We start from the raw sequence: 25,513 nt of genomic DNA, 5'->3' as shown, positions 1-25,513 counted from the left end.
TGAAAGGTGAATCACCGCACGGAGTTAACTTTGCCTTAGCTAACTCACATAACTTACTAAGCGAAACAAGAACACTGAAATATAATAAAACTGGAAGTCGAACTCTCGCGTCAAAAGTGTCGCCAAGAGAGAAACGAATTGGGTGTGTTCTTGTCCTTGTCGGTAAAGTCACGTCAACTAAAGTTGGTTAAAACTACTGAAATATAATGTAACTTTCATATCATGTAGTACTAGTTTGTTTTGACGTTGACTGTACAACATTTAATGTGCGCATGCGTGAGTGAAAGAAAAATACACCCAAATGTTCCTATCTCTGGCGACACTCCCGTGCATTGGCTAAGGATAGGAGTTCAGCTTCGAGTTTCATTATATTTCAGTCACTGAAATATAATAAAACTGGAAGGTGAACTCCTATGCTTAGCCAATGCACGGAGTGTCGCTAGAGATAGCAATCTATTGGATGGTGTTCCCTCTCACTCCCGCATGCGCATATTAAATCTTGTACAGTCAACGTCAAAACAAACTAGTACTACACGATATAAAAGTTACATTATATTTCAGTACAGTCTCAACCAACTTTAGTTGACGTGACTGTACCGACAAGGACAAAAGCCCATCCATTGAATCTCTCTCTCGGCGACACTAAGTTCGGCTTCCAGTTTTATTATATTTCAGTGATTTCAGTGAACAAGAACGAGCATGGTCCATACCCATTGGCTTTACTGAATCGTCTTCAGGTTAACCTCTAAACCTCCAGTGTACCAGGTACACTAGTGCTGATGATACGTTAACGTAATTAATTACCACTCGGGGTCTTCCGCAAGATCAACTAACTCACTCAGCTGCTGAGTTATAAGTGAGACAGAAAGAGAGTGATAATCACAGCCAGATTATGGGCAGCTTGGACCCTACTCACTTTTTTTTTCCACTACGATACGGTATGAATTCTCAGGTTAGACAGTTGGCTCGTTGCTCGAACAACTGAGACTTTAGGAATGTATAAAAATTCCTAAAGGCTAGCCCGGGTTGAAATTTTTTAATTTTTTATTTCCGCTTTGTCTTGGAACAGTCATTATACGTAGAAGTTCCAAAGCTTTCCAAGACTCGTTGATTTTTTATGATTGCCCGTGTTGAAATATTTTAAGACTTCTTTAATTTCTTTGTTCTGAAATCGTCTTTATACGTCCACTTTGCAAGACGATGCAGGACGCTTCTTTCTTCGATGATTCTCTTTCATTTTTAGGACGATCGTCTTTCCTAGTCCTTCATTCTTTAAAAAATGATTCTCTTTAAAGAAAGCGGATCGCTTTTCATTAGAAAGACGATCGTCCTGATGAGTCCTTAAAATTTCTTTCTTTTTTTTTTTTTAATAAAAAATTTAAAAAAAAAAAAATAATTTATTCCATTAGTTTGAATTTTTTTTTTTTTTTTGTTTTTGTCTTATTCGAACATCGACCGGATTCGAAACCTCTTTGCCCTAAAACGCTATATAATTCTACCTATCACTAAACGCATGCTTTAACCGACTTAACCACGAACGCAACTGACGGAAAAAGATTTTTATTGTTCTTGTATCGACTGTTAATAAATTAAATAGCCATTGGCAAATTTTTCTAAGGAAATAATGTTGCCGAATAAATTAATTTGCGGAGTAGATTTTTTATACAGCAATTTGACAAAGTAAATTTTTTTTAATAGAAAATAATACTGTAAAAATAATCTTCACTGCGAACTTATTTATTTGGCAACTATATTTCCTTGAAAACATTTGCCATAATTATAATTATTTAGCTATCAGCAAATTTTTTCTAAGGGAAGGAAGTTGCCAAATAAATAAATTAGTGGTGTAAATTATTTTGCCGCTTTAATTTCTATTAAAAAAAAATTACTTTGTCAAATCGCTTGAAAAAAAATCTACTCTGCGAATTTATTCATTTGGCCACTTCCTTTCCTTAGAAAAAATTTGCCAATAGCTAATCAATTAATTATAAAAAATATTTCTAAGGAAATAACATTGCCAAATGAATAATATCGTCGAGTAGATTATTTTTACAGCATTAAATTTTATTAGAAAAAAATTACTTTGTCAATCACTGTAAAAATTATCTACTTTGCGAATTCATTCATTTGGCAATATTATTTCTATAAAAACATTTGTGATTATTAATTATTTAGCTATTGACAAATTTTTCTGAGGAAAAAAAGTTGCTGAATAAATAAATTCGCAGTGAAGATTATTTTTACAGCATTAATTTCTATTCAGAAAAAAATTCTCTTTTCAAATCGCTGTAAAAATAATCTTCACTGCCAATTTATTTATTTGTCAACTTCCTTTCCTTAGAAAAATTTGCCAATAGCTAAATAATTAATTATGGCAAATGTTTTTAAGGAAATATAGTTGCTAAATAAATAAATTCGCAGTGTAAATTATTTTTACAGCATTAAATTATATTAAAAAGAAATTTTTTTTTCAAATCGCTGTAAAAATAATCTACTCTGCGAATTTATTTATTTAGCAACTATATTTCCTTAAAAACATTTGCCATAATTAATTATTCAGCTATTGGCAAATTTTTCTAAGGAAAGGAAGTTGACAAATAAATAAATTGGCAGTGAAGATTATTTTTACAGCGATTTGAAAAGAGAATTTTTTTCTGAATAGAAATTAATGCTGTAAAAATAATCTTCACTGCGAATTTATTTATTCGGCAACTTCATTTCCTTAGAAAAATTTGCCAATAGCTAAATAATTAATTATTGCAAATGTTTTTGAGGAAATATAGTTGCTAAATAAATAAATTCGCACTGTAAATTATTTTTACAGCATTAAATTATATTAAAAAAAAATTCTCTTGTCAAATCACTGTAAAAATAATCCCCACTGCCAATTTTTTTTATTTGTCAACTTCTTTCCCTTAGAAAAATTTGCCAATAGCTTAATAATTGATTATGGCAAATGATTTAAAGAAAATATAGTTGCTAAATAAATTCGCAGTGTAGATTATTTTCACAGCATTAATTTATATTATAAAAAAAAAAATGTTGCCGTCAAATGGCTGTGAAAATAATCGAATTTGCGAATTAATTCATTTGTCAAAATTATTTCCTTAGAAAAATCTGCAAATAGCTAAATATTTAATTATGGCAAATGTTTTTAAGGAAATATAGTTGCTAAATAAATAAATTCGCAGTGTAGATTATTTTTACAGCAATTTGAAAAAAAAATTTCTTTTTAATATAATTTAATGCTGTAAAAATAATTTACATTGCAAATTTATTTATTTAGCAATTATATTTGCTTAAAAACATTTTCAATAATTATTTATTTAGCTATTGGCAAATTTTTCTAAGACAAGGGAGTTGCCGAATAAATGAATTCTCAGTGAAGAATATTTTTACAGCGATTTGACAAGAGAATTTTCTTTTTTAATATAAGTTAATGCTGTAAAAATAATTGACACTGCAAATTTATTTATTTAGCAACTATATTTCCTTAGAAAAATTTGCCAGTTGCTGAATAATTAATTATTGCAAATGTTTTTAAGGAAATATGGTTGCTAAATAAATAAATTCGCAGTGTCAATTATTTTTAGAGCATTAAATTATATTAAAAGACAATTCTCTTGTCAAAGTGCTGTAAAAATAATCAACACTGCGAATTTATTTATTTTACATTTTTTCCTTAGAAATAAATAAATTCGCAGTGTAGAATATTTTAACCGCATTATTTCCTATTAAAAAAAAACTACTTTGTCAAATGGCTGCAAAAATAATCTACACTGTGAATTTATTTATTCGGTAACTTTCTTTCCTTAGAAAAATTTGCCAATAGCTATTATATTAATTATGGCTAATTATTTAATTCGTTAAAAAATTGTTACGATTGTAAATCATTATAAGTTTTTTAAGGGACTTAGACAAAATTTACTTTCACGAAAAAAAACTAAGTCCCCGAAAAAAAAAATCTCATTTATGCGACCAAAAGAAACGAAGAAAAAAAAAAAAAGACTGAGGAGGACGATGAAGACGCGAACGACAATCTTCTTCATAAAAAAGACTGAGAAGGATCGAAGAAAATCGGCCGGAAAGACAGTTAGGTATTTTTTAGGACGCGAAAGGACTATCGTTCTTCAAATAAAGAAAACCCAAGACGCAGCAGAACGATTCAGGCCTCAGCAGAACGCAAAACAACTGAGTAGGACATAAATTTTTCGACTCGGGTGTCTTTAAATAAAGAGTCTTTCTAAACAAGCTCATTTTTAGAGAGAGACTCTCAAAGACGATTGTCATGATGCGTCTTTGAATAAAGAGTCTTATTCAGAACAAGAGTCTTTAATTGAAAGTGGTTGCAAAAAAAATTTTAACGGAAATGTATTTTATATTTAAACGATTTTATATATTTTTTTTTATTTTTTGTTTTTTTGATACCTTACTATATGTTACTTTAATTTTTTCCTGACCGGATTCAATCGAACGTCTTTCTAATTACTAAACCTATGCCCTAATGCACGAGACCATTTTTACATGTTGAATAGATTTAAAATTTTGTTCTCATAAACTACGAGGTGATCCATACAAGCATAATTAATTTAAAAAATAAAAAAAAGGAGTCCACCACCGTTATTTATTCTGAAACTAATTACATAGTTTTTTGATTAATAAATTATAGCAAGTATTGCTAAAGGAAGGATGTAGCCAAATAAATTAATACGCAGTCTAGATTACTTTTACAGCTATCTATCTATCTATCTATCTATCTATCTATCTATCTATCTATCTATCTATCTATCTATCTATCTATCTATCTATCTATCTATCTATCTATCTATCTATCTATCTATCTATCTATCTATCTATCTATCTATCTATCTATCTATCTATCTATCTATCTATCTATCTATCTATCTATCTATCTATCTATCTATCTATCTATCTATCTATCTATCTATCTATCAAATCTAGTAACCAATTTTTCCGCCGATAAAGCAGGATCGTCAGTCACTTGGTATTAACGAAGATGTTTCACTATCCTCTTCTCTTATCGCCAAGTATGAGCCAACTGGTATATAACGGCAACCAACGTGACAAGGTTATTAAACAGGAACGATAGCCAACGGTAATCTGGTAGTAATGTATCGCGGTAAGAAATTTAGTAAAGGGGCATGAGCCCCGACTTAACAACTGTTCCCGTGTAAGAATTGCCAAAACTCACAACACGGCCACGTCTTGTCCCAATAATGGCATCTAATGCTTGGTAATTAATCGTGCGCCATCCATGGGCCGAGGCTTGGATGACTCATCGCTGATTATTTGCTTACCAAGGCTCGTATGCTAATGCTTGGCTGACTATTGGTTGAAGAAGAGATCGCCTCTTATCAAGCCATTCATCGGCTGAGTCTTGTTAAATTATCGGGTGGCCAAGATTGGAAACTGGAATATTTTAGCCAAGGCTTGCCCCATTGAAAGCTGGCCAGTCATTGATCAACCATTCATCGGCCAAGCCCTGGTTCATTATTGGGTAGCTGAGACTGGAAAGATACAAGACTGGCCAACCTATGACTTGCCAAACTGAGAGAAAAAGTTGCTAAAATATAGCAAAATTTTGCTTGAAAGTTTTAGGCTTTGATTTAAAAAAAAAATGTATCAATTTGAGCAAAATATTTTTTAATTAAAGCAATTTATTTGCTTTAATTTGAGACAGTTTTTTTTTTATTCAAGAGAAAAGAGAATTAATTTAAGAGAAACATTGCTAAAAAGAAAGCAAAAAATATCCTTTAAACCATTTAAATAAAATCAAATGTCACTTCATTTTAGCAACTTTTGTCTTAACTAGACCGCTTATTCACTTGATTTAAGGGATATTTTTTGCTTTCTTTTTAGCAAAATTTCTCTTAAATTAATTCTCTTTTCTCTTAAATAAAAAAAAAACTGTCTCAAATTAAAGCAAATAAATTGCTTTAGATAAAAAATAATTTGCACAAATTAATTCCCTTTTTTTTTTAAATCAAAGCCTAAAACTTTCAAGAAAAATTTTGCTATATTTAATCATTTTTTCTCTTGAATGCAGACATTTTTTTTCTCAGTGCATTCGTCAATTGTTCTTCGGGTCACCAAGACTGATTATTAGTGTTCCGTAGGACACTTATGTTTTCACTTTTCGTGTGACTTTTTGTTATTTCGCGATAAAAATAAAAGTTATGAATCGAATTGGCTTCTATGAAGCCCATTAGGTTCCATTTTTTTTCCCAAAAGCAATCATCGTATTTATTTTCAATTTTTGGCCCGTATCAGTTGTGATAGTGCCATTTTTCTACAGGGCCCAATTTCAAATATTGACGGATCGGATCCAACAATGATTCAATCGACGACGCTTCATCTGTAGACTCTACGATATTTTTTTGAAGTTTTTTGGTCGTTTATTTTTTTTTTTATTAAACAAAATGTAGTGTCAGAATTTGTTTTTGCAAGATATTTTTCGAACCGCCGAACCGAATTAGTTGATGTTAAATGAAATTTATGTTTTTTTTTTTCCCAAAAGCAATCATCGTATTTATTTTCAATTTTCGGCCCTTATCAGTTGTGATAGTGCCATTTTTCTACAGGGCCCAATTTCAAATATTGACGGATCGGATCCGGCAATGATTCAATCGACGACGCTTCATCTGTAGACTCTACGATATTTTTTTGAATTTTTTCGGTCGTTTATTTTTTTTTTTATTAAACAACAGAAATAAACAACATCAGAAAATAAAACAAAACAAAAAAAATAGTCATTTATTTTACAATAAAATGAAAAAACAAATCAAACAACAAGAAAAAAAATAAAAAATCCTACAGAACACTAAGGGTGAACCTTGGGGGACTTGACTATATTTTTTTTTTATTCTTTCGACATATATTAAGAGCCGCTATTATGTATATAATATTGAAAATTTGTTTGTTCAATAATATATTAATATACAATAATAATATTCAATACCAATAATATACAGCTACTCACTTTTATTTTTTTTAACATAACAAAAACTTTAAGAAAAAAATTTTTTTTTTTATAAATTATGAAAATACATTCCGGGGTATGTGAAACAAATAAAATTAATATATCGGCCAAGTGTTGGTTGATTCTTGGATTGCCATGATTATAATGAATATTCAAGTAGAACAAATTTTCGTCATCTTTAATTGTTGCTGCTGTGGTTAAGTAAGTAAGGCTCTGGAGTTTCAACTATAAAAGATACCGTGTTTGAGTCATAGTGATGTCAAGTGTTTATGGTGTAATTTTTACGGTCACAGAAATCATTAATTACATAGATAAAAAAATTAAATTGTTTAAACAATTAAAAAGTTGCACTAGTGTGGAAGATAAGGTGATGTACAATGTCTTATCTATTATATGATAGCGGATACGTACGTGACCCACGGAAGCATTGCACGAACCTAAAAAATTTAACAACAAATATCATTGATATTATACATAAATAAGAAGAAAATGATGATGAAAATAATGTAGGCCAGGAGGTTGATAACTTTTCAATGATTTTAAAAATAATGAAAACATTATTTGTAGAAGTTATTGAATTAATTCATCAAATTTGTATTTGTATCTCGATAAATTACATAGTTTTATTCACAAATTTACTAAAATTACAACAAAACAAGAAATATAATGAACACTGTTATGAATGATTGATTATGTATATTAGATAAAATTAAAGAACTTGTGATGTCCTGCGGTAAACGTCCAAGCTTTTTTTTTTTATTTAATTATTTTTCGGCTAATTAAATATTCAGGGTGCATTTGGATACCCCTAGCTCCATCTTACACATTATAAAAGTCACACATTTAGGGGAGCTAGAGGTTTGACACTCTTAACAAATACTTGAGCCGGCACTATTGCCAAGCGGCAATGCCGCCAATTTTAATAATAAAAATTAAATGTTAAGTAGTATAATGAGTGAAATCGACAGAATCTTAAAATTACAAGAATTCTCTCGACACCACTCATGTTATTATTAAATAATTAAAAATAATTTTAATTATTAAATAAAGATTTCACCATTCTAACTGACCAATAAAAATTGGCTAACTTAAGGAAAATAGGAAATGGACCAAGATGAGAAGCCAACAATCCTCACCTGCCCCTTAGGATCTAAGAGGATCGACGGACATCGATCCCCAGATCTCGGTGACTTGGTCAGTCGGTTCATTGCCAAACACAGCTCTTCCAGCTCTAATAGCATAGACACTTAGTCTCTACATCTTTTTATTTTTTCAAATAAATACTTAGAATATTTTGAAAGTCTAATTTAAAAAAATTAGTTAACGAGATAAAAAATATAAACGAAATTTTTTTTTTTGAAAAAAATACTTTTTTTTAATCATATAACTCGAGACAACTTGTTTAAAAATTAATAAATTAACTTGAAAATTTAACTGTAGCTTTATTATAAGCTAGCGATTGCAACAGTATCATCGAAAAATTCATTTATTAATACTGTTTAATTTTTATTATATAGTTGTTTAATGTCGATGAAAAATTCAATTTGTCTAACTTTGAATAAAAAAAGAGTCGGAGAAATTTAAAAATTGAGTAACTTGTCGGTGGCAATATTGTTGAGCAGTATATCAAGAAGTTCTATACGAATTTTCAGATATTTTTATTAATTATTAACTGAGTTATTAAATTGACAACAAATAGCGCGCATACTGTTTGTGTTTATATGGATATACAGACGCGTGAACATAAGCGTTCGCGAGAGACGGGGCTGACGATCACTAGGGCTTCATGCGGTACGAGACGAGACGAGATTCGACGAGTCTCGGTATCGGTCTCGCTCGTTCGCACCAGGTCTCGGTCTCGGTCTCGGTCTCGGTCTCGTCTCGCAAGTCTCGCCGGGTCTCGCTTTTATACTAATATTTATTCGTTCAAGTAAAGTAAAAAAAGTGATTGAATAATACCATGTATATCAAATTCGTGTAAAATAAAAACAATTAATATTGTATTACCTAATTTTTTTTAAATTATAAAATATAAAATAATGCAATAAATATTGAATTATATTAATTAATAAATTGATTATTAATTTTAATATTAATAAAATTGATTAATCATACAAAATTATGACGAGAATTATTTTTATATACGACGTTTGTTTTTTATTTTCATTTATTAAATTCATAAAAAAAAATTTGATGTTTTCTTCAACGTGACCACAGAGGAACTGAACAACTTCAAGGATGAAGCATCAGAACGTCCTAATTGTGTAAACAAATACAGTAGACATAATCTTTCTGTTTCCAGAAAAAAAATAAAAATGAAAGACAAACGAATGTTCAAAGTGAATCTTGAAAATTTAAAAATCGTTAAATTAGTCTGAGAAAAGTCTTTAGAAATGCCATAAACAAATAGTATATTTTCTTTTTTTTTTTTCTTTTACTTCATCGATATGTATTTTTTTTCCAAGAAGTAAATCATTGCCTTTGAAACATCAAATACAACAAATATCAGTTGAGGAAAATATAATTGGCGTAACTTAAGTCTTTACAATTTTCATTGATACATAAGGCTTGTAAATATCTTGTGACTCTGGCGTCAGTGCCCTACTGTGCAGTGTCTTACTGTGCAGGAATATAACAGTTCTTTTTTTTCAATATGATTCGATACGGTAAGAGGAAAAAAAAAAAAATATTTAAAATTTTCAGAGTCTCGCGAGACTAGCGAGACTTTCAGACGATACTCTCGGTCTCGGTCTCGGTATCGTTTTATTGATTCAAGGCGGTCTCGGTCTCGGTCTCGGTCTCGCGTCTCGCGAGACGACGCATGCGAGACCGAGACTAGTCTCGGTACCGCATGAAGCCCTAACGATCACCCAAATATATCTCTAACGGCAGCTTGCAATTTGTTGTTAAATTAATAACTCAGTAAATAATAAATAAAAATATCTGAAAATTTGTACAAAACTTCTTGATAATACTGCTCAACAATATTGCCACTGACAAGTTATTCAATTTTTGAATTTCTACCGTTTAAATACCGTTTTCTTGGCTTCGAGTGCTGGGCGAGTTATTGCATCCGGAGCTATTGCATAGGTATGAATAGATATTAATTCTCAAGTGATTTTAATTAACAAATATTTTACATAAAAAAAATCAATACTGTTTTGAATTGAGGCATGTATTATTTCATTTTAGCAAATTTTTTCTAAACTTGATCACTCGTTGCTTTAAATTGAATGACTTGTCTTTCAAATTGAGGTATATGTCATTTCATTTTAGCAATTTTTTTCTCAAATTGATCGTTCGTTGCTTTAATTTAATTCTCAAGTTATTTTAATTAATAAATATTTTACATAAAAAACAATCAATATTGTTTTGAATTGAGGTATATATTATTTTATTTTAGCAAATTTTCTCTCAACTTGAACGCTTGTTGCCTTCAATCGAATGACTTGTCTTTCAAATTGGGGTATATGTGATTTTTCTTTAGCAAATTTTTCCTCAAACCAAAAAAAAAAAAATCCTTAAGTTTATGACAAGTTTTCTTAAGTTAATTCTATATTTTTTCAAAAAAAAAATAATTTGTCTCAAATTGAAAAAAAAATATTTTTTCAAAATAAGACATTTTTTCTCGAATTAATTATTTTTTTTTTTAACTTAAGACAAAAAAGTTCCAAGAGAAAAATTTGCTAATATGAAGAAAAATTTTTTTTCAATAACAGCAATTTTTTTTCTCAGTGTACTAGTGCTTACGCTGGACACACGATACGCCAATTCGACAAAAACCAAGTAAAGAGACACAATTGGTCGTTTTCTCAATTCATATTTATTCAAACTATCCTACTTACTCTTAAAATCATGTAGTCAAGCCAGGGAATAGTACTGAGAATAATGCCGATTGCCAGTGCAAACAAACCAAACAGTATAGCAGCTATTCGACCTAAAAAAAAAACATAAATAAGAGAAATTGTTATTGAAATTGAGTAGAATTATAGATAGATAACAGTAGTGTGTGTTTTTGTACACACAGGAAAGTGAAACTTCTTCAGCGAATCGACGTTTTGTTTGATAGCTATCAATTGCTTCAAGTATAAACAATACTTAAGTGTCAGTAACGAAATGATTTTTATGTCACAAGGGCAGTGAGAATAATGTGTGAATTTCCAAAGCGTCAGAGGAATAGTGCGTTTTTTGGAAATTCACACATTATTACCACTATCCGTAGTAACATAAAATATAGTTCGATAGATGTGCCCAATCAGAGAGCCCGCTCACAACTCATTTGGAGAGGAAACACTCGCCATGGCTCGTGCTTGCGCCTCCAAATTCGTTGTGAGCACACTCTCTGCCTGGGCACTTGTAACGAAATATACTATACCGATAATTAGAGAAAAAAATCTCCTGTACATTTTACCATTCAAACAATAATTTGATCTTCAAAGGTATAAATGAAAATAAATAAACGTATATAATGGAATACTAAAAAAATGCATAGATTCTTTAACAAATTTTCAATGTAGATTTAAAATTCTTGAACAATAATGTTCTATGTTGTAGATACTCTTATCTCCGTCTTAATATTCTTCCTGTATTAACATATACAATCTATTTAAGGTTGATTCCCAGTTGCATCACCGAACGAATATTTATGCCACGAAGGGCGCGTATATCAATAACGCTATTTTTTATTCCCGTGTCCTAAAATTTTTTGTGGCGCCACTGATGAAAAAACCAATTTCTTTCGTGGCTACACACTAGCGAGCAAAGATTACATCGTACACTGAAACCATGCTTGTGTTCATGTCGGTGTGCTGCGCTTCTCGCGAAATTTTTCAATTTTAAAGTTATTTATTTTTTAAACACAACAGACTTTTCTAGCACTACAAACAGATAAAAATTTAACGTTTTCTGTTGCGTTTTGAAAAAGTTATTAGTAAAAATATGAGGTACCGCCTATACCTTGTGTGTTAAAGTTGTCAACTTTGACAGTAAATATCTCAAAAAACCACACAAAAAAAATTTAAACGTAGATGAAAATCGACAATGTATAGATAATTATTTTATTTAAACATAAGATAAAAAAAAAAAAAAATCTGTTGCGATTCCAGATTTCCAGAAATGTCACGAAAACTGTGTGTTATGATGTTCCTCTTGGGGTTATCTTAATAACTAAAAAATTTGCTGAAACTAATTTTTATTTACAACTTAATCTACTATATAGATTTTTTAATTTTTTTGTTTGTTCGATACATTTTATTTGTGTGTTTGATATTTTTATTTATTTATTCATTCGTCTGTTTCTGGTAGCCAGTCGTAGAATCGGTCCAATTGATAGAATTTGTTAAGCGTGTCGCATATAGGAATTGTGGTGTCAAAAATTAGTTGGTCTTTGTTTAAATTACTTTGGAAGTTGGCTGGGTATTTGATGGCACGTGGATTTTGACTTCTTTTGGTGTGATAAATTATGGGTACATTGAGTTTACCTTGGATGTAAGCATTATTGTCTAGATGTAATACTTCTATATTGCTAGCAAGGCTCGATTGTTTCTCAATAGGCCACGGTGCAGACTCTATCGTCTTCTTTGTCGTGTACCTACCAAAACGACGCGCGCATGTGGCAAGAGTGGGGTGCTCGGAAAACGTCGGAAGCTCACTCATACTACTATATTTGATGTAAAAATTTTTGTTTGCACCGATACAAATAAATTTCACAATTAGATATAATAGTTAGATAGTTAGATATAATAATAGTTTTATGTTACTAGAGACAGTGGGAATAATGTGTGAATTTCCAGAAACGCACTACTCCTACTACGCTTTGGAAATTCACACATTATTCCCGCTGTCCTTGTGACATAAAAATACTTTTTAATTTTAATGTTAAATTCATTTGAAAGATAAACTAAAACTTAATTGAATTTTTTTTAATACGTGTGGTTTTAACTATTTTCCAATTCGATATTTCGATATATATCGACTTACTTGTTTCATTTAATTTATCAGGGGTTTATAATTGAGTAATTCGGAGAACCAAAAGGAGAAATGAATAATAAAAAAATATAGTCAAGTCCCCCAAGGTGCACCCTAAGTGTTCCGTAGGATTTTTTTTTCTTTTTTTGTTGTTTGATTTGTTTTTTCATTTTATTGTAAAATAAATGACTATTTTTTTCGTATTGTTTTATTTTCTAATGTTGTTTATTTCTGTTGTTTAATAAAAAAAAAAATAAACGACCGAAAAATTTCAAAAAAATAACGTAAAGTCTACAGATGAAGCGTCATCGATTAAAACATTGCCGGAATCGATCCGTCAATATTTGGAATTGGGCCCTATCGAAAAATGAGGATATTAAATCTAATAAGGCCCAAAAATTCAAAATAAATATGATAATTGCTTTTGGGAAAAAAAAAAACGTAAATTTCATTTAACATCAACTAATTCGGTTCGGCGGTTCAAAAAATATCTTGCAAAAACAAATTCTGACACTACATTTTGTTTAATAAAAAAAAAAATAAACGACCAAAGAACTTCAAAAAAATATCGTAGAGTCTACAGATGAAGCGTCGTCGATTGAATCATTGCCGGATCTAATCCGTCAATATTTGAAATTGGGCCCTGTAGAAAAATGGCACTATCACAACTGATAAGGGCCAAAAATTTAAAATAAATATGATGATTGCTTTTGGGAAAAAAAATGAAACCTAATGGGCTTCATAGAAGCTAATTCGATTCATAACTTTTATTTTTATCGCGAAATAACAAAAAGTCACACGAAAAGTGAAAACATAAGTGTCCTACGGAACACTAAAAATATATACCTAGTGAATTAACATTTTGTTCAATGAATTTTTACAAAAAATAAATGATCAAATAAATATCGAGTGTGCTGAGACGATTAAGCTAGAGAACTTAAATATAATCAAGGCGCCAATTCCAACTTGAAATTTCAAAACCTTATTTCTACTCTATGTCAATAATATAAGCACTTTATATTATTATTAAATTGTTACCTGTACATTCAGTTATAATTATTATTATAATTTTTTTCACGTATATTAATCAATGAAAAATGGTGTTTTGAGTGTTCTTTTGAAAACCTACACTTTTATGCCTCCTTGATTGAAAAAATACCGTGAAAAAAAATGAAAATCCAAATTTATTGTATAAAAATTATCAGTGTAAAAATAAAAGTGATTCAAACTGTTTTACTAGTAATAACAGAAAGTCTTTCTTCCTGAGCATTTATTACAAAAAAATCATAATACATTGTGCTTGAATCAAATATACTTGGAATGATCCAAATGAACTTGATAATCGGTTGCAAATACTAATCGAATATAGTAATAATGGTAAACGAAATTATGTTATTGAAATAACGTCAATAATTTATGAATTAAGGATAGCTGATATCATTTATTATTATATTTATCGCATTGATCTGTAAGATAAATGAAACAGTATATTTTTCAATAATAAGCTGAAAAGTTGTAAATTGAAAGAATCAATAAAAGTAAAATCTCGTAATCATAAAGACTTGATCAATTTATTCGATATTTTACATTATAAAAATATTGATAATAGTATACACTATATATTGATAATAGTAATAATATATGAAGTTATAATAATAGTAATAATAGCATAAAATTTGTTGAAAAATTCATCATTAGAAAAAAAATTATGAGCTGGGTTTGAACCAACATTCTAGCGAAATCTAATTTATAAGTCTTTCCATAGCTATAGCGTAGCTCTCTTATTCAAATTCATATAGAATATAATTATTTTAAAAAAAAAAAAAAAAAAGCCATATAGTCTTGTTACTACTTGTGACATTAAAAAAAAATGATCTCGTTTCTACAAGTTGATAAAACAAATTTGCTCATTTATATCGCCTCGTGGCTACGTAAGTTACGGCATAGGTTTAGAATTGGTTAGAGTTAAGGAGTGTAATGTCCGGCGGTAAAACGTCCGAACTTTTTTTTTAATTTTCATTATTAGTAAAATATATAAAATTAGGGTGCATTTCGGCAACCCTAACTCCATCTAACGCACGACAAGTGTAGTGCCCTGGAAGGATTTAGAGGCCTTGCACCCTCAAATAAAATCTAGAGCCGGCACTAATGCCAGTTGGCAACACTGCCTATATTAATAAAAATAATTAATAATAAACTAATGTAATGAGTGACATCGATAGAATTCTAAAATTATAAGGATTCTGTCGATACCACTCATATAATATTCCAATAATTAGAAATAATTTTAAATAATAAATTAAAGTCGGACCATATAGGCCGACCAATAAGAGACAAGCGACATAAGGAAAACGGGACATCCCCGAACGATCCCCTCTCACCCTAAAGGATTTTCCTATCGATGAGGATCTTGAGAGATGTTCAATCGTATACTCGTTGGTTGTTACTTGTTAGTCAACCAGAACACCGCTCTTCTAGCTCTAAAAGCTTTTAATTTTTTATAATTAAAACTTAGAATATTTCATCATTCTCACATTTTATTTAATTGATTTGTAACCAAAGTTACCTTAAACGGATATAACATTCAGTTATATATTATATCATTTAAAATTGTTTTAATATTACAACATTACATTTGTGAAATTGTCGGACCACATGGTCAATTGTCATAATTAATTTTGTCAAGTTAGTAGTTTGATTGGACACTACAAATCAATTAAATAATTATATCATAAAATAAAATACGTTTTGGTTAATTTAAACCACGTTATTGGTTTAAATTTATTAATTCTGTCAAGTGTAGAGAATACGACCACATGGTCTTAGTATCTGATTCTTACAAGTTTTAATAGCAAGCGTATACTGTGTGTTAAGTGTTCAAACAAATAATTATTGAATAACGTAAAATATTGGGGCTAATTTAACCATTAATTTGTTTATTGAAAATATTTAATTAATTTAAATATAAAAATTATTTACTTCGTGGTCATACATTTGGTTCTGACTACAATTTATAAAATTCCGTAACACGTTTAAATAAGTCGTAAATTAAATACAAGTAGTAGTGACAGGTTGTCACCCGTAAAGTCAGTGCAAGTGAGTGTGTACACGGTCTTGCGTATCCACATCGCCAATTTTTGTAAAGATAAATTTGCATAGTATTGCTCTAAAATATTTATATATAAATATATATATACCTACTCAGCTATTTTATTGGAAATAAAATAATTGTTACAACCAATCTAATCCACTCTAAACGAAACCAAGGTCAAGGTCAAGGTCAAGGTACACGCCGTTACCAGTTTTTAAGTTGCAATATAGACAGCCAATGTAAGTACCTTTATTTTAAACTAAATCAGTGATGGTTTCATTAAATTAATAATAATTGTATGAAGTTGTTATGTCCGAAGTACCCGTAATAATTGTGTTGTTAATTAGTTATTCGACCCTAACCTTTCGGTCAATAGGTCAGGTCCACAGCGTAGTAGGAGAAGGCAAGAGAAGAAGGTAATAATGTTGTTGATGATAATTCTTAATAATAACAATTAACTGTATTTATTTAAACAATGTGAATCGATGGTACAATAGTTGACAGTAGGTATTACAAATTGTATAGTTTAATTCTAACGTGGTTTATAAAATGTTTGTATGTTCTGTTAAGTTACAATGTGTCTGATTACAAAGATTTTAAGTCAGAAGACCTGACTCTAACGTGATGATAATTATATAGCTATCATCTTTATGTCCAGAATCGCTTTTTTTCTAACCTTTTAAACTCTGTTTTTATTCTTTTTTTTGTACCATGATTTTAGCCTGTCAATGTTAAATATTTATTATAAAATTGTCGAGTTCGATTGTATTTATTTTATTCACTTTTTCCTCGGTTGAATCAGGATTTAACGTTTTAGTTGTTGCTGAAGTCGTCGTTATATTTTTAATTTTTTTATATTCATTTATTTTCAATTTCTCCAATGCTATCACATCACCCTTTTTTCCCTCGAAATTTTTTGCCTCTTCATTCCATATGGTTAATTCAATCTAAAATATATTTTCTTTGGTAAATTTAATATCTTCATTTAGTTTAATCAAACTTTTTTCATTCAAATTTTATTTGACTTCATAATCACTGTCGTCTGCTAATGTTATTGTTCTTTATTTTAATAACAGTCCTGACATTGCATATATAAATTCCACTTCATTTATTGCTATTATGATTGCGATGATATCTAGATAATGTCATTATTACTATTAAATAATTTTCTTTTTTTTTTTTTTTTTGCTAAAATAATTTTACCTGCAAATAAATTAATTGCTAGATGTACGATTTCTTGTATTTTTTTGAACTTGAATTTTTGGTAAATTTTCATTTTCCTCATCGTCTTCGAATTTTATATTAGCTTCTACTGGTATCATTATTTTTTTATTATTTGTTGATGGGTATTGTTCATTAATTTTTCTTACTAATTTTCCAGTGATCGTATTCGTTTAACTTGAATATTTAATAATTTATTATGTTAATAATTTTTTTAAAAATCTTTTTGTGGAAAAATCTTGTTAAAAAATATGATTTTTCCATGATATTTTCCTAATATTTTCCTATAATTATCGTATTTTTCTTTATATTCAGTGATTTTTCTACATTGTCGTTTATTCGTTGATATATTCTTTATTTTTCTATATCCTATATTCTATATTTATCTATATTAGTTAAATAATTTTCAGTAGTTTTCCATTCATAACAAGAATTTTTTTCCTTCTTTCAAAACTGAAAATTTCCTAGAACGAAAATTCTATTTTTAAGAAGTTTTGTTATCAACCCGGACAAAAATAATATGTATGTAACAATATATGTTCCACATATATGTTAACATGTAATTTTATATATGTATAATATAAGTCTACATACATAATTTTTGGCCGTTTCAATATATGTTGTTGATACATCGATATATACATATGTAAATATGTATGTACAGCATGTATGTTATAGCATATAAAAGTGTCATCCATTTTCTTACTATGAAAAATTTTTATGAGCTATATATACAATAAAATTTTTCAGGATTGTGATGAACATGGAATTAATTTTTTCTTCATTTTATTTTTTATTCAATTTAAGATAAAACAAATACAATAAAACACATGTGTTAGAATCGTTCATTACAAAATTTAAATAACTTGCGTATTTGCAGATAAACAAATCAATCAAATGTTTAGTTGTTTTAAATTGTTTAGTTCTCAAAAATACGTTTTTTTCGTCTTAAATCATTCTAAAGACCATTTATTGCGCTTTCAAAAGATCTTTGCTTGAAGTCTTGATGTTTTAATTTAACTGCCCCTGAAATATAATTTTTACGTTATTTTATCTATTTTTATATATCTTAACTTTTAGAAATTTGTATATATAAATATATAAAATAAATACCAGTGATTGCATCCATCGTTTTTCTATCCAAAGCTGATTTCTCTCAATATTATTATTAATTTTGTTTTTTCCACCTTTGTAATTTCTTTTTAACAAAATATCTAATGGGAAAAAAGCCATTACCAATGATGTACCCATTGCTGTCTAACTCGCTATTACCATTACCATTACCAATGAGTGTGATGAATGCAGGCCAACTTTGGACACATAGTAGTTTCATTTATGCAGATTTCAATCAAATATTAAAAAATTATGTACATAGTCCCAGTGGTGTAGGGATACAAATGTGAGATTCTTTCAATTTAAAATTTGCAATAGAGAAAATCCGGGTGAAATGTGAAAAAAACCTTAACCAATATGAAAAAACTTTTGTTGATACACTGCTTAATAAAAAAATACAACCCAAGATTGTAAAGAGTATTGAAAAACAAATATAATAGGAAAAATCTTTGAGTTGAATGCGTTATCGATATTTGAAAAAGTAAAACTTCAACAAATGGAAATTAAATTAACAAATAATGGCAAGCTATTTAAATTTTATCGATGCATTATAGATCAAGAAATTTTTTATAGTAAAAATTATAAAACTATGAATGAAAATGTCGCAAGTCCAAAACGAATAAATTATAATGTTATTCTTAAGAGCGGAGAAATTTTCGAAATTAATTGGTTTTTAGGGATAGAAGACAATGATTTAAAATATTCTGTTATAGTAGGATTCTTATTTGAATTAGAAAAAAAATCATTCATTAGTAAGAAAAAACTTGATGACTTAATAGTAGTAAAAAAAAATCAGACAGTGCTTTCAATTGTACGAACTGCTAATATAAAAAGCAAAGTAATTATTATGAAAACAAAAAAATTTACAGTTGCTTTTGCTAACCCAAGTACGAAAGAATTCTTGTCATAAATAAATGTATACATGTTTTAAATTTATATTCACTAATGTATTCTAATAGTATTACTTGAACACCTTAACTTATATTATGTAATTTAAAATTCTTGATTTTAAAAATTGTCATATTTAAAATAAATTATAAAATTGAAAAACTTGGCTAAATCATATTAATTATTTACATTTTTTACATCGAAAAATTGCAAAAATACTTATAATTATAGATATAATCATGAAAATATTTGCTGCCATATATTTGTAAAATGTATGTAGTTCACGTACATGTTTACTTAGTATTTAAATATATATGTCGATATATACATGTATATACATATATGTAGCTTACGTATATATTGAACTTATATGTTGTCGAATATAAATTTTGGCCGTACATATATGTTGCATATTCATACATATATTTTCTACATTCATTTTTTTTTCGTCCGGGAAATATAGAATTTTATTTTACAGTGTAGCATTTAGTTAATGAATAAAAATGATCATCTTTGTTGATTTTTTCATATAAAAGATCGGTACTAATCATTAAAGTAATAATACTTTTATTCTATATTTGTACATAAAGTTTGAGTTCTAAAATGTTTTTCATTACATGATTCACATATAAGATTTTTTACAGGATGCGTAATAAAATAGTATATTTCGTTACAAGTGCCCAGACAGAGAGTGTGCTCACAACGAATTTGGAGGAGCAAGCACGAGCCTTGGCGAGTGTTTCCCCTCCAAATGAGTTGTGAGCCATATCAAGAGTCTCGGTAGAGTCTCGCCTCAATTTTTAAAAAGCGAGACTCTTACCGGGTATAAGTATTTTGAGTCAGTAGTCCATGACGTCGTTGGTTTGAAATTATCAAATGTCGCTCTAATTATTTGTTAAAAAAAGAAATAGTTTCATTATGTATATCGATGCCTCTCATTCCAACAAGCCTACTCTCTTTTTCCCAACAAATAATAAAAAAAATATAAGAGTCAGTAAAAGCCAGGTATTAAATCTTACTACAAAATAAATTTCCAAGTTGAAATGTCCACATTTCTTCGGGTACGTCGCGCCATATCCCGCTATCCCTTTTACTGAATTTTTCTCACCATGCATATACGTGTGTTTATGCAGCCGTATGTGTTAGTTATTTATCATTGATGGTATAGCAGAATTCGTTTTTTTTTCTTTTTATTCAAAGCATACATATATATAGGGATCTGACCTATGGGCGGAGTTTGGTTGCTTACGCACACATTTATTGTGTAAAGGCTTATCTGTGAGGCAACATGGTGCATTCCAGACCATTTTACTATAGTATGCTATCGTCAACAAACTATACCATATAAAATTTTTCAATGTAGTTTCAATGGTCTGGAAATAGTTCACTGTGCGCAACCAGATGCCATGGTGAATAGGTCAGATCCCTATATACACGAAAACAATCATCATATTTATTTTTAATTTTTGGGCCTTATTAGATTTAATATTCCCATTTTCTGACAGGGCCCAATTTCAAATATTGACCGATCAATTCCGGCAATGTTTCAATCGACGACGCTTCATCTGTAGACTTAACGATTTTTTTTTGAAATTTTTTGGTCGTTTATTTTTTTTTTTATTAAACAAAATGTAGTGTCAGAATTTGTTTTTGCAAGATATTTTTTGAACCGCCGAACCGAATTAGTTGATAGTAAATGAAATTTATGTTTTTTTTTTTTTCCCAAAAACAATAATGATATTTTTTTTTACTTTTTGGGCCTTATCAGATTTGATAGTCCCATTTTTCGACAGGGCCCGATTTCAAATATTGACGGATTGATTCCGGCAATGTTTCAATCGACGATGCTTCATTTATAGACATTACGATATTTTTTTGAAATTTACCGTCCGTTTATTTTTTTTTTATTAAACAACAGAAATAAACAACATTAAAAAATAAATCAAAACAAAAAAAATAGTCATTTATTTTACAATAAAATGAAAAAACAAATCGAACAACAAGAAAAAAAATAAAAAATCCTACGGAACACTTAGGGTGCACCTTGGGGGACTTGACTATATTTTTTTTTAAATCTTTTTGTTTTATACATTTTATTGATAACGGTACCTCAATCAATCTTCGATATTTATTCGCAGTTTTTTCAAAAAAAATTGTTACGTCTTGGTATAACTAAAATTAATAATCAATAAAAAAAATAATAATCTAATAAATTCAACGAATGTAAAATGCCGAGCAAGCAATAAATTTTTTCTTTTTTATTTTTAAATTATTTTTAATTCTTTTGAAATAAAATTAATATTTTACATTTTTTACAAAATATTATATTTTTATTTTTAAAGGATTTTGTAAGCAAATTTCAAAGTCGACGCTGAAACGCGAGATGTTACATCCGTTGAAATTATTAAATTATTATTAAAAAAATGTTTAAACATATTGAAATATGCTGACTACTCTGGGAACCATTTAATATGATTGGTTCAAATATGGCACCACTTTTTCATCCCTACTTTAAGATATAATTTTATGGGAATTTTTTAATTTATAATTTTTAAGGAGCGTCACTCTCGCGATTACCTTTGTTTCGCTAACATCTATTTAAAATCAATTTTAATACCAAATAAAATACTTGATACAAATTTTCTAAAAAAGAACTTAAAAATAATCGAACATTTTTATATTATAAAAAAAAAATTAAATAATAACAAATATAAATTTTGACAATAAATATATAAGTATAAAATTTAACATGTTGGTATACGTAAATATTAGGTCAAGTGTCAATGCCGTTGGAGGAACCGGTTTAGCGTTCCCCCTTGGTCACGTACGCAGCTGCCGTGCATCAATTCTATTATTGTCGCGAGGGTGAAATCATCAATAGATGTTTTCGACCTTTAAGATCAACAAGGCAATACACTACAATTTAAGTTACTAAGAACTTAGATAGTTTGACGAGTGTAACCCATGAAAAAGTCATAAAACTGAAATTCTAATATTAATTTGCCCAAAACTATATAGAACCCGGACATCATTTAAGATTTTCTTCAATTTACTTTATAGCTGTTCTAAGAATTTTATATATATAATTGTTGTCACGAGGATTTTTGGGTAATAAAAATCAATAGACTTGGATCTGAGATGGGGGTTGGAAGTCTATATAACCTGGTATTTTTATGTAAATTGATCAGTCTTGTCCAGACCTCAGATCGCTGCCTTAACTTGTCACGAATCTTAATAATCACATTGTATTATTTTCACTGTCTACAGAAATCAAATAGCATTCTAAAATATAATAGTAACAGTCAATTGACTTGTTAGCTCACTAATGTAAGATCATGTATTAAATGATCATAGTAATAATTTTATTTACTTTATTTTGTTTTCTACAATAAATATAATTTTAAGTTACATGCATTGGTATATTTTTATTTAACTACAACCCTACAGTCATATAAATGTACGAGCTTCACCCGATCTTCACCTGAAAAGGACTGGATCAAAACGAAGCAGTATTAAGTTAATTCTATGTGCATAATCTAGATTTAATAAGTTTATTTTGAATATAGTAGTATCAGGAAGTATATTCTGATACGACGATCGGATTATTATATTTTTAATATAATAATTCAACCAATATTTTGTTTATTTTCAAGGAGCATGTTCTTGACATAACACTGTATTAAATTTTTAATTTAATTTTTCATCAAAATTATATTTATTTCTAATGAATGATATTTTCTATATTGATCGTACTTTTTTTCATATTCAGTCATTTTCCCTTGATATTTTCCTGATATTTTTCTATAATTATCGTATTTTTCTTCATTTTCAGTGATTTTTTCATTATATTTACTGATATTTTCCATATTTATCTTATTGAAATTAAAGGATTTAGAAAATTTTTTAGTGGGGGGTGCTTTTATATATACTGATATTTTCCCATGATTATCGTACTTTTCTTTATATTCAGTAATTTTTCCATGATATTTTCCTTTATATTTACCGATATCTCCGTGATATTTTCCTATAATTATCGTAATTTTTTTTATATTCAGCGATTTTTCCTTTACATTTACTGATGTTTTCCTATATTTATCATTTTTTTCTTTATATTCAGTGATTTCTCTATATTTTCCTTTATATTTACTGATATTTTCCATATTTATTATATTGAGATTAAGGGACTTAGAAAATTTATTGGGGGGGGTGGGGGGTTCAGAAGAAAAGCAAAAACAATAGGAAATTAAAATTCCCTGAAAAAAAAATCTGTTGCGATTTCAGATTTCCAGAATCAACCTTAATGAACAGACGATTCAAAAATTTCATCGCATCTTTTCCGTTGGGATTCTTATTTGTTGACATTTTCTTTAACTCAAATTTATAAACTATTGCCCGAAAACTTGCGAGATTATAAAAAAGAAATACAATTTTTCTGGTAGGAAAATTCAATATTGAACAGATCTCATATATCATATCTCATATCTAAGAAATGCCGTTTTCGCTCAAGATTTAAAAATTTACATTCAAATAAGTATAGTTTTCTACTGGCAAAAAAATACTTTAAAAAAATTTTTTTTATTATTTTTCAGCAAAAAATGAGAAATACATGTTTTTTTTTTTTTTTTTTTTTCAAAAAATTTTGACTTGTGATTTTTTTTAGATTTGATTTTAAAGGATTTTTTAAGAAATATACCAGTTTTTGCATGCTTCTAACTCAAAAACCATTAACTGAATTAAAAAAATTATAGAGACAAAAAAGTTTAACTTTTATTTATAGTTAACAAAAAAAAAACTTTGAAAAATGTTTCAACAACTTTTTTAACATTATTTGTTGAATAAACAATTGAAATTAATTTTTCTCAAACTTGGACCCAATTTTTTTTTTTTTTTTTAATCAATAAACAATCGTTAAAATATAAGAATTTTTAAAGTAAATTTTGGGTTTAGGATTTTCATAATTTTTTGAGATACGAACAAATGAAGAGTAAAAAACGCGGTCCGCGCGTTGTCTCTTATGGAAGTGTATATCTATATATAGTCGACTGGCACGCAAGACCATGTTTTTCACTCTTTATTTATTCGTATCTCAAAAAATTATGAAAATCCTAAACCCAAAATTTACTTTAAAAATTCTTATATTTTAACAATAATTTATTGATAAAAAAAAAAAAAAAAAAAATTGGGTCGAAGTTTGAGAAGAATTAATTTCAATTGTTTATTTAACAAATAATGGTGGAAAAATTATTCAAACAATTTTTTAAAGTTCTTTTTTGTAAACTATAAATAAAAGTTAAACTTTTTTGCCTCAATAATTTTTTTAAGGTTGCTTATAAATAATTAAATCGTCACTCAATTTTTTTTTTTTTTTGGCTCATTTTTCAAAAGAAACAAATATCTACACTCTCAATTTTTTTCAATTTTTTATGACGTCGTTTTTTTCAAGATAATTAATGTTAAAGTTGACAACTTTTATACACGAGGATAGGACTATAAGTTGATATACCGTACATTTTTATTTTTAACGAGTTCGTTTTTCACTAAAAAATTTTGAAATTACTATCAAATTGTAGTGCTCGGCAAGACAAATACGATAAAAAAATTTGAATTTTTTCTGACGTTGATTTTTAAGGATATTTAATGTTAAATTTTGAAATTTTCGTCTTTTTCGCAACGAGAGGACATGAGAGAATTGCGGCCCGGCAACACTGTTCTTTTCTCCTTGTTTACTTTTCACTTGCCGAGCGGAGTGTTATACACCAACGTGACATACACAATGATGCGCTGTAGTAGTGGTAGTATATAAAAAAATACAGTGTCTCACGATTTCTATTTTGCTTGCTGGAATAGTGTTGGTGCCTATCTGTTTACACACACACTACGATTTTTAAGACAAAAGCGTAACAAAATAAACGTAGTGGTATACGAGTCCTCCAAGCCTAAATAATAGTACGACGATGTCCCTTGTAAGCAACCTTAAGTCAGTCGATAGTTTTTTAGTTTGAAGCATGCAAAATTTTTGATATATATTTCTTAAAAAATTCTTCAAAATCAAAACTAAAAAAAAAGTCAAAATTTTTTTAAAAAAAAAAAAAAAAAAAAAAAACACCTATTTCTTATTTTTTGCTAAAAAAGTAATAAAAAAAAAATATTGTGGACGAATCTATTTATTGGACTTAAATCTCACGTGGAACTAGCTATACATATACTTTTTTTTTTAAGTGTAACTTCTTTTC

The 25,513-nt window shown here is 28.6% G+C and overlaps 1 protein-coding gene across 8 annotated transcripts in view; it reads right to left on the bottom strand.

Moving 5' to 3' along the window:
* The window catches only part of LOC122849204 (scavenger receptor class B member 1), a 192,162-nt gene that overhangs the window by 103,423 nt on the left and 63,226 nt on the right, over nucleotides 1–25,513 (bottom strand). For all 8 annotated transcript variants that reach the window (XM_044147835.1, XM_044147833.1, XM_044147830.1 and 5 more), the window contains one exon: nucleotides 10,846–10,937. In XM_044147835.1, coding sequence (XP_044003770.1) covers nucleotides 10,846–10,937 — 92 coding nt within the window. The remainder of the gene's footprint in view (nucleotides 1–10,845; nucleotides 10,938–25,513) is intronic.

The sequence above is a fragment of the Aphidius gifuensis genome, linkage group LG2 (genome assembly GCF_014905175.1).
Source record: "Aphidius gifuensis isolate YNYX2018 linkage group LG2, ASM1490517v1, whole genome shotgun sequence".
Classification (NCBI taxonomy): Eukaryota; Metazoa; Arthropoda; class Insecta; order Hymenoptera; family Braconidae; genus Aphidius; species Aphidius gifuensis.
The sequence above is the reverse complement of the archived record's forward strand: the minus strand, read 5'-3'. Positions and strand labels throughout refer to the sequence as shown.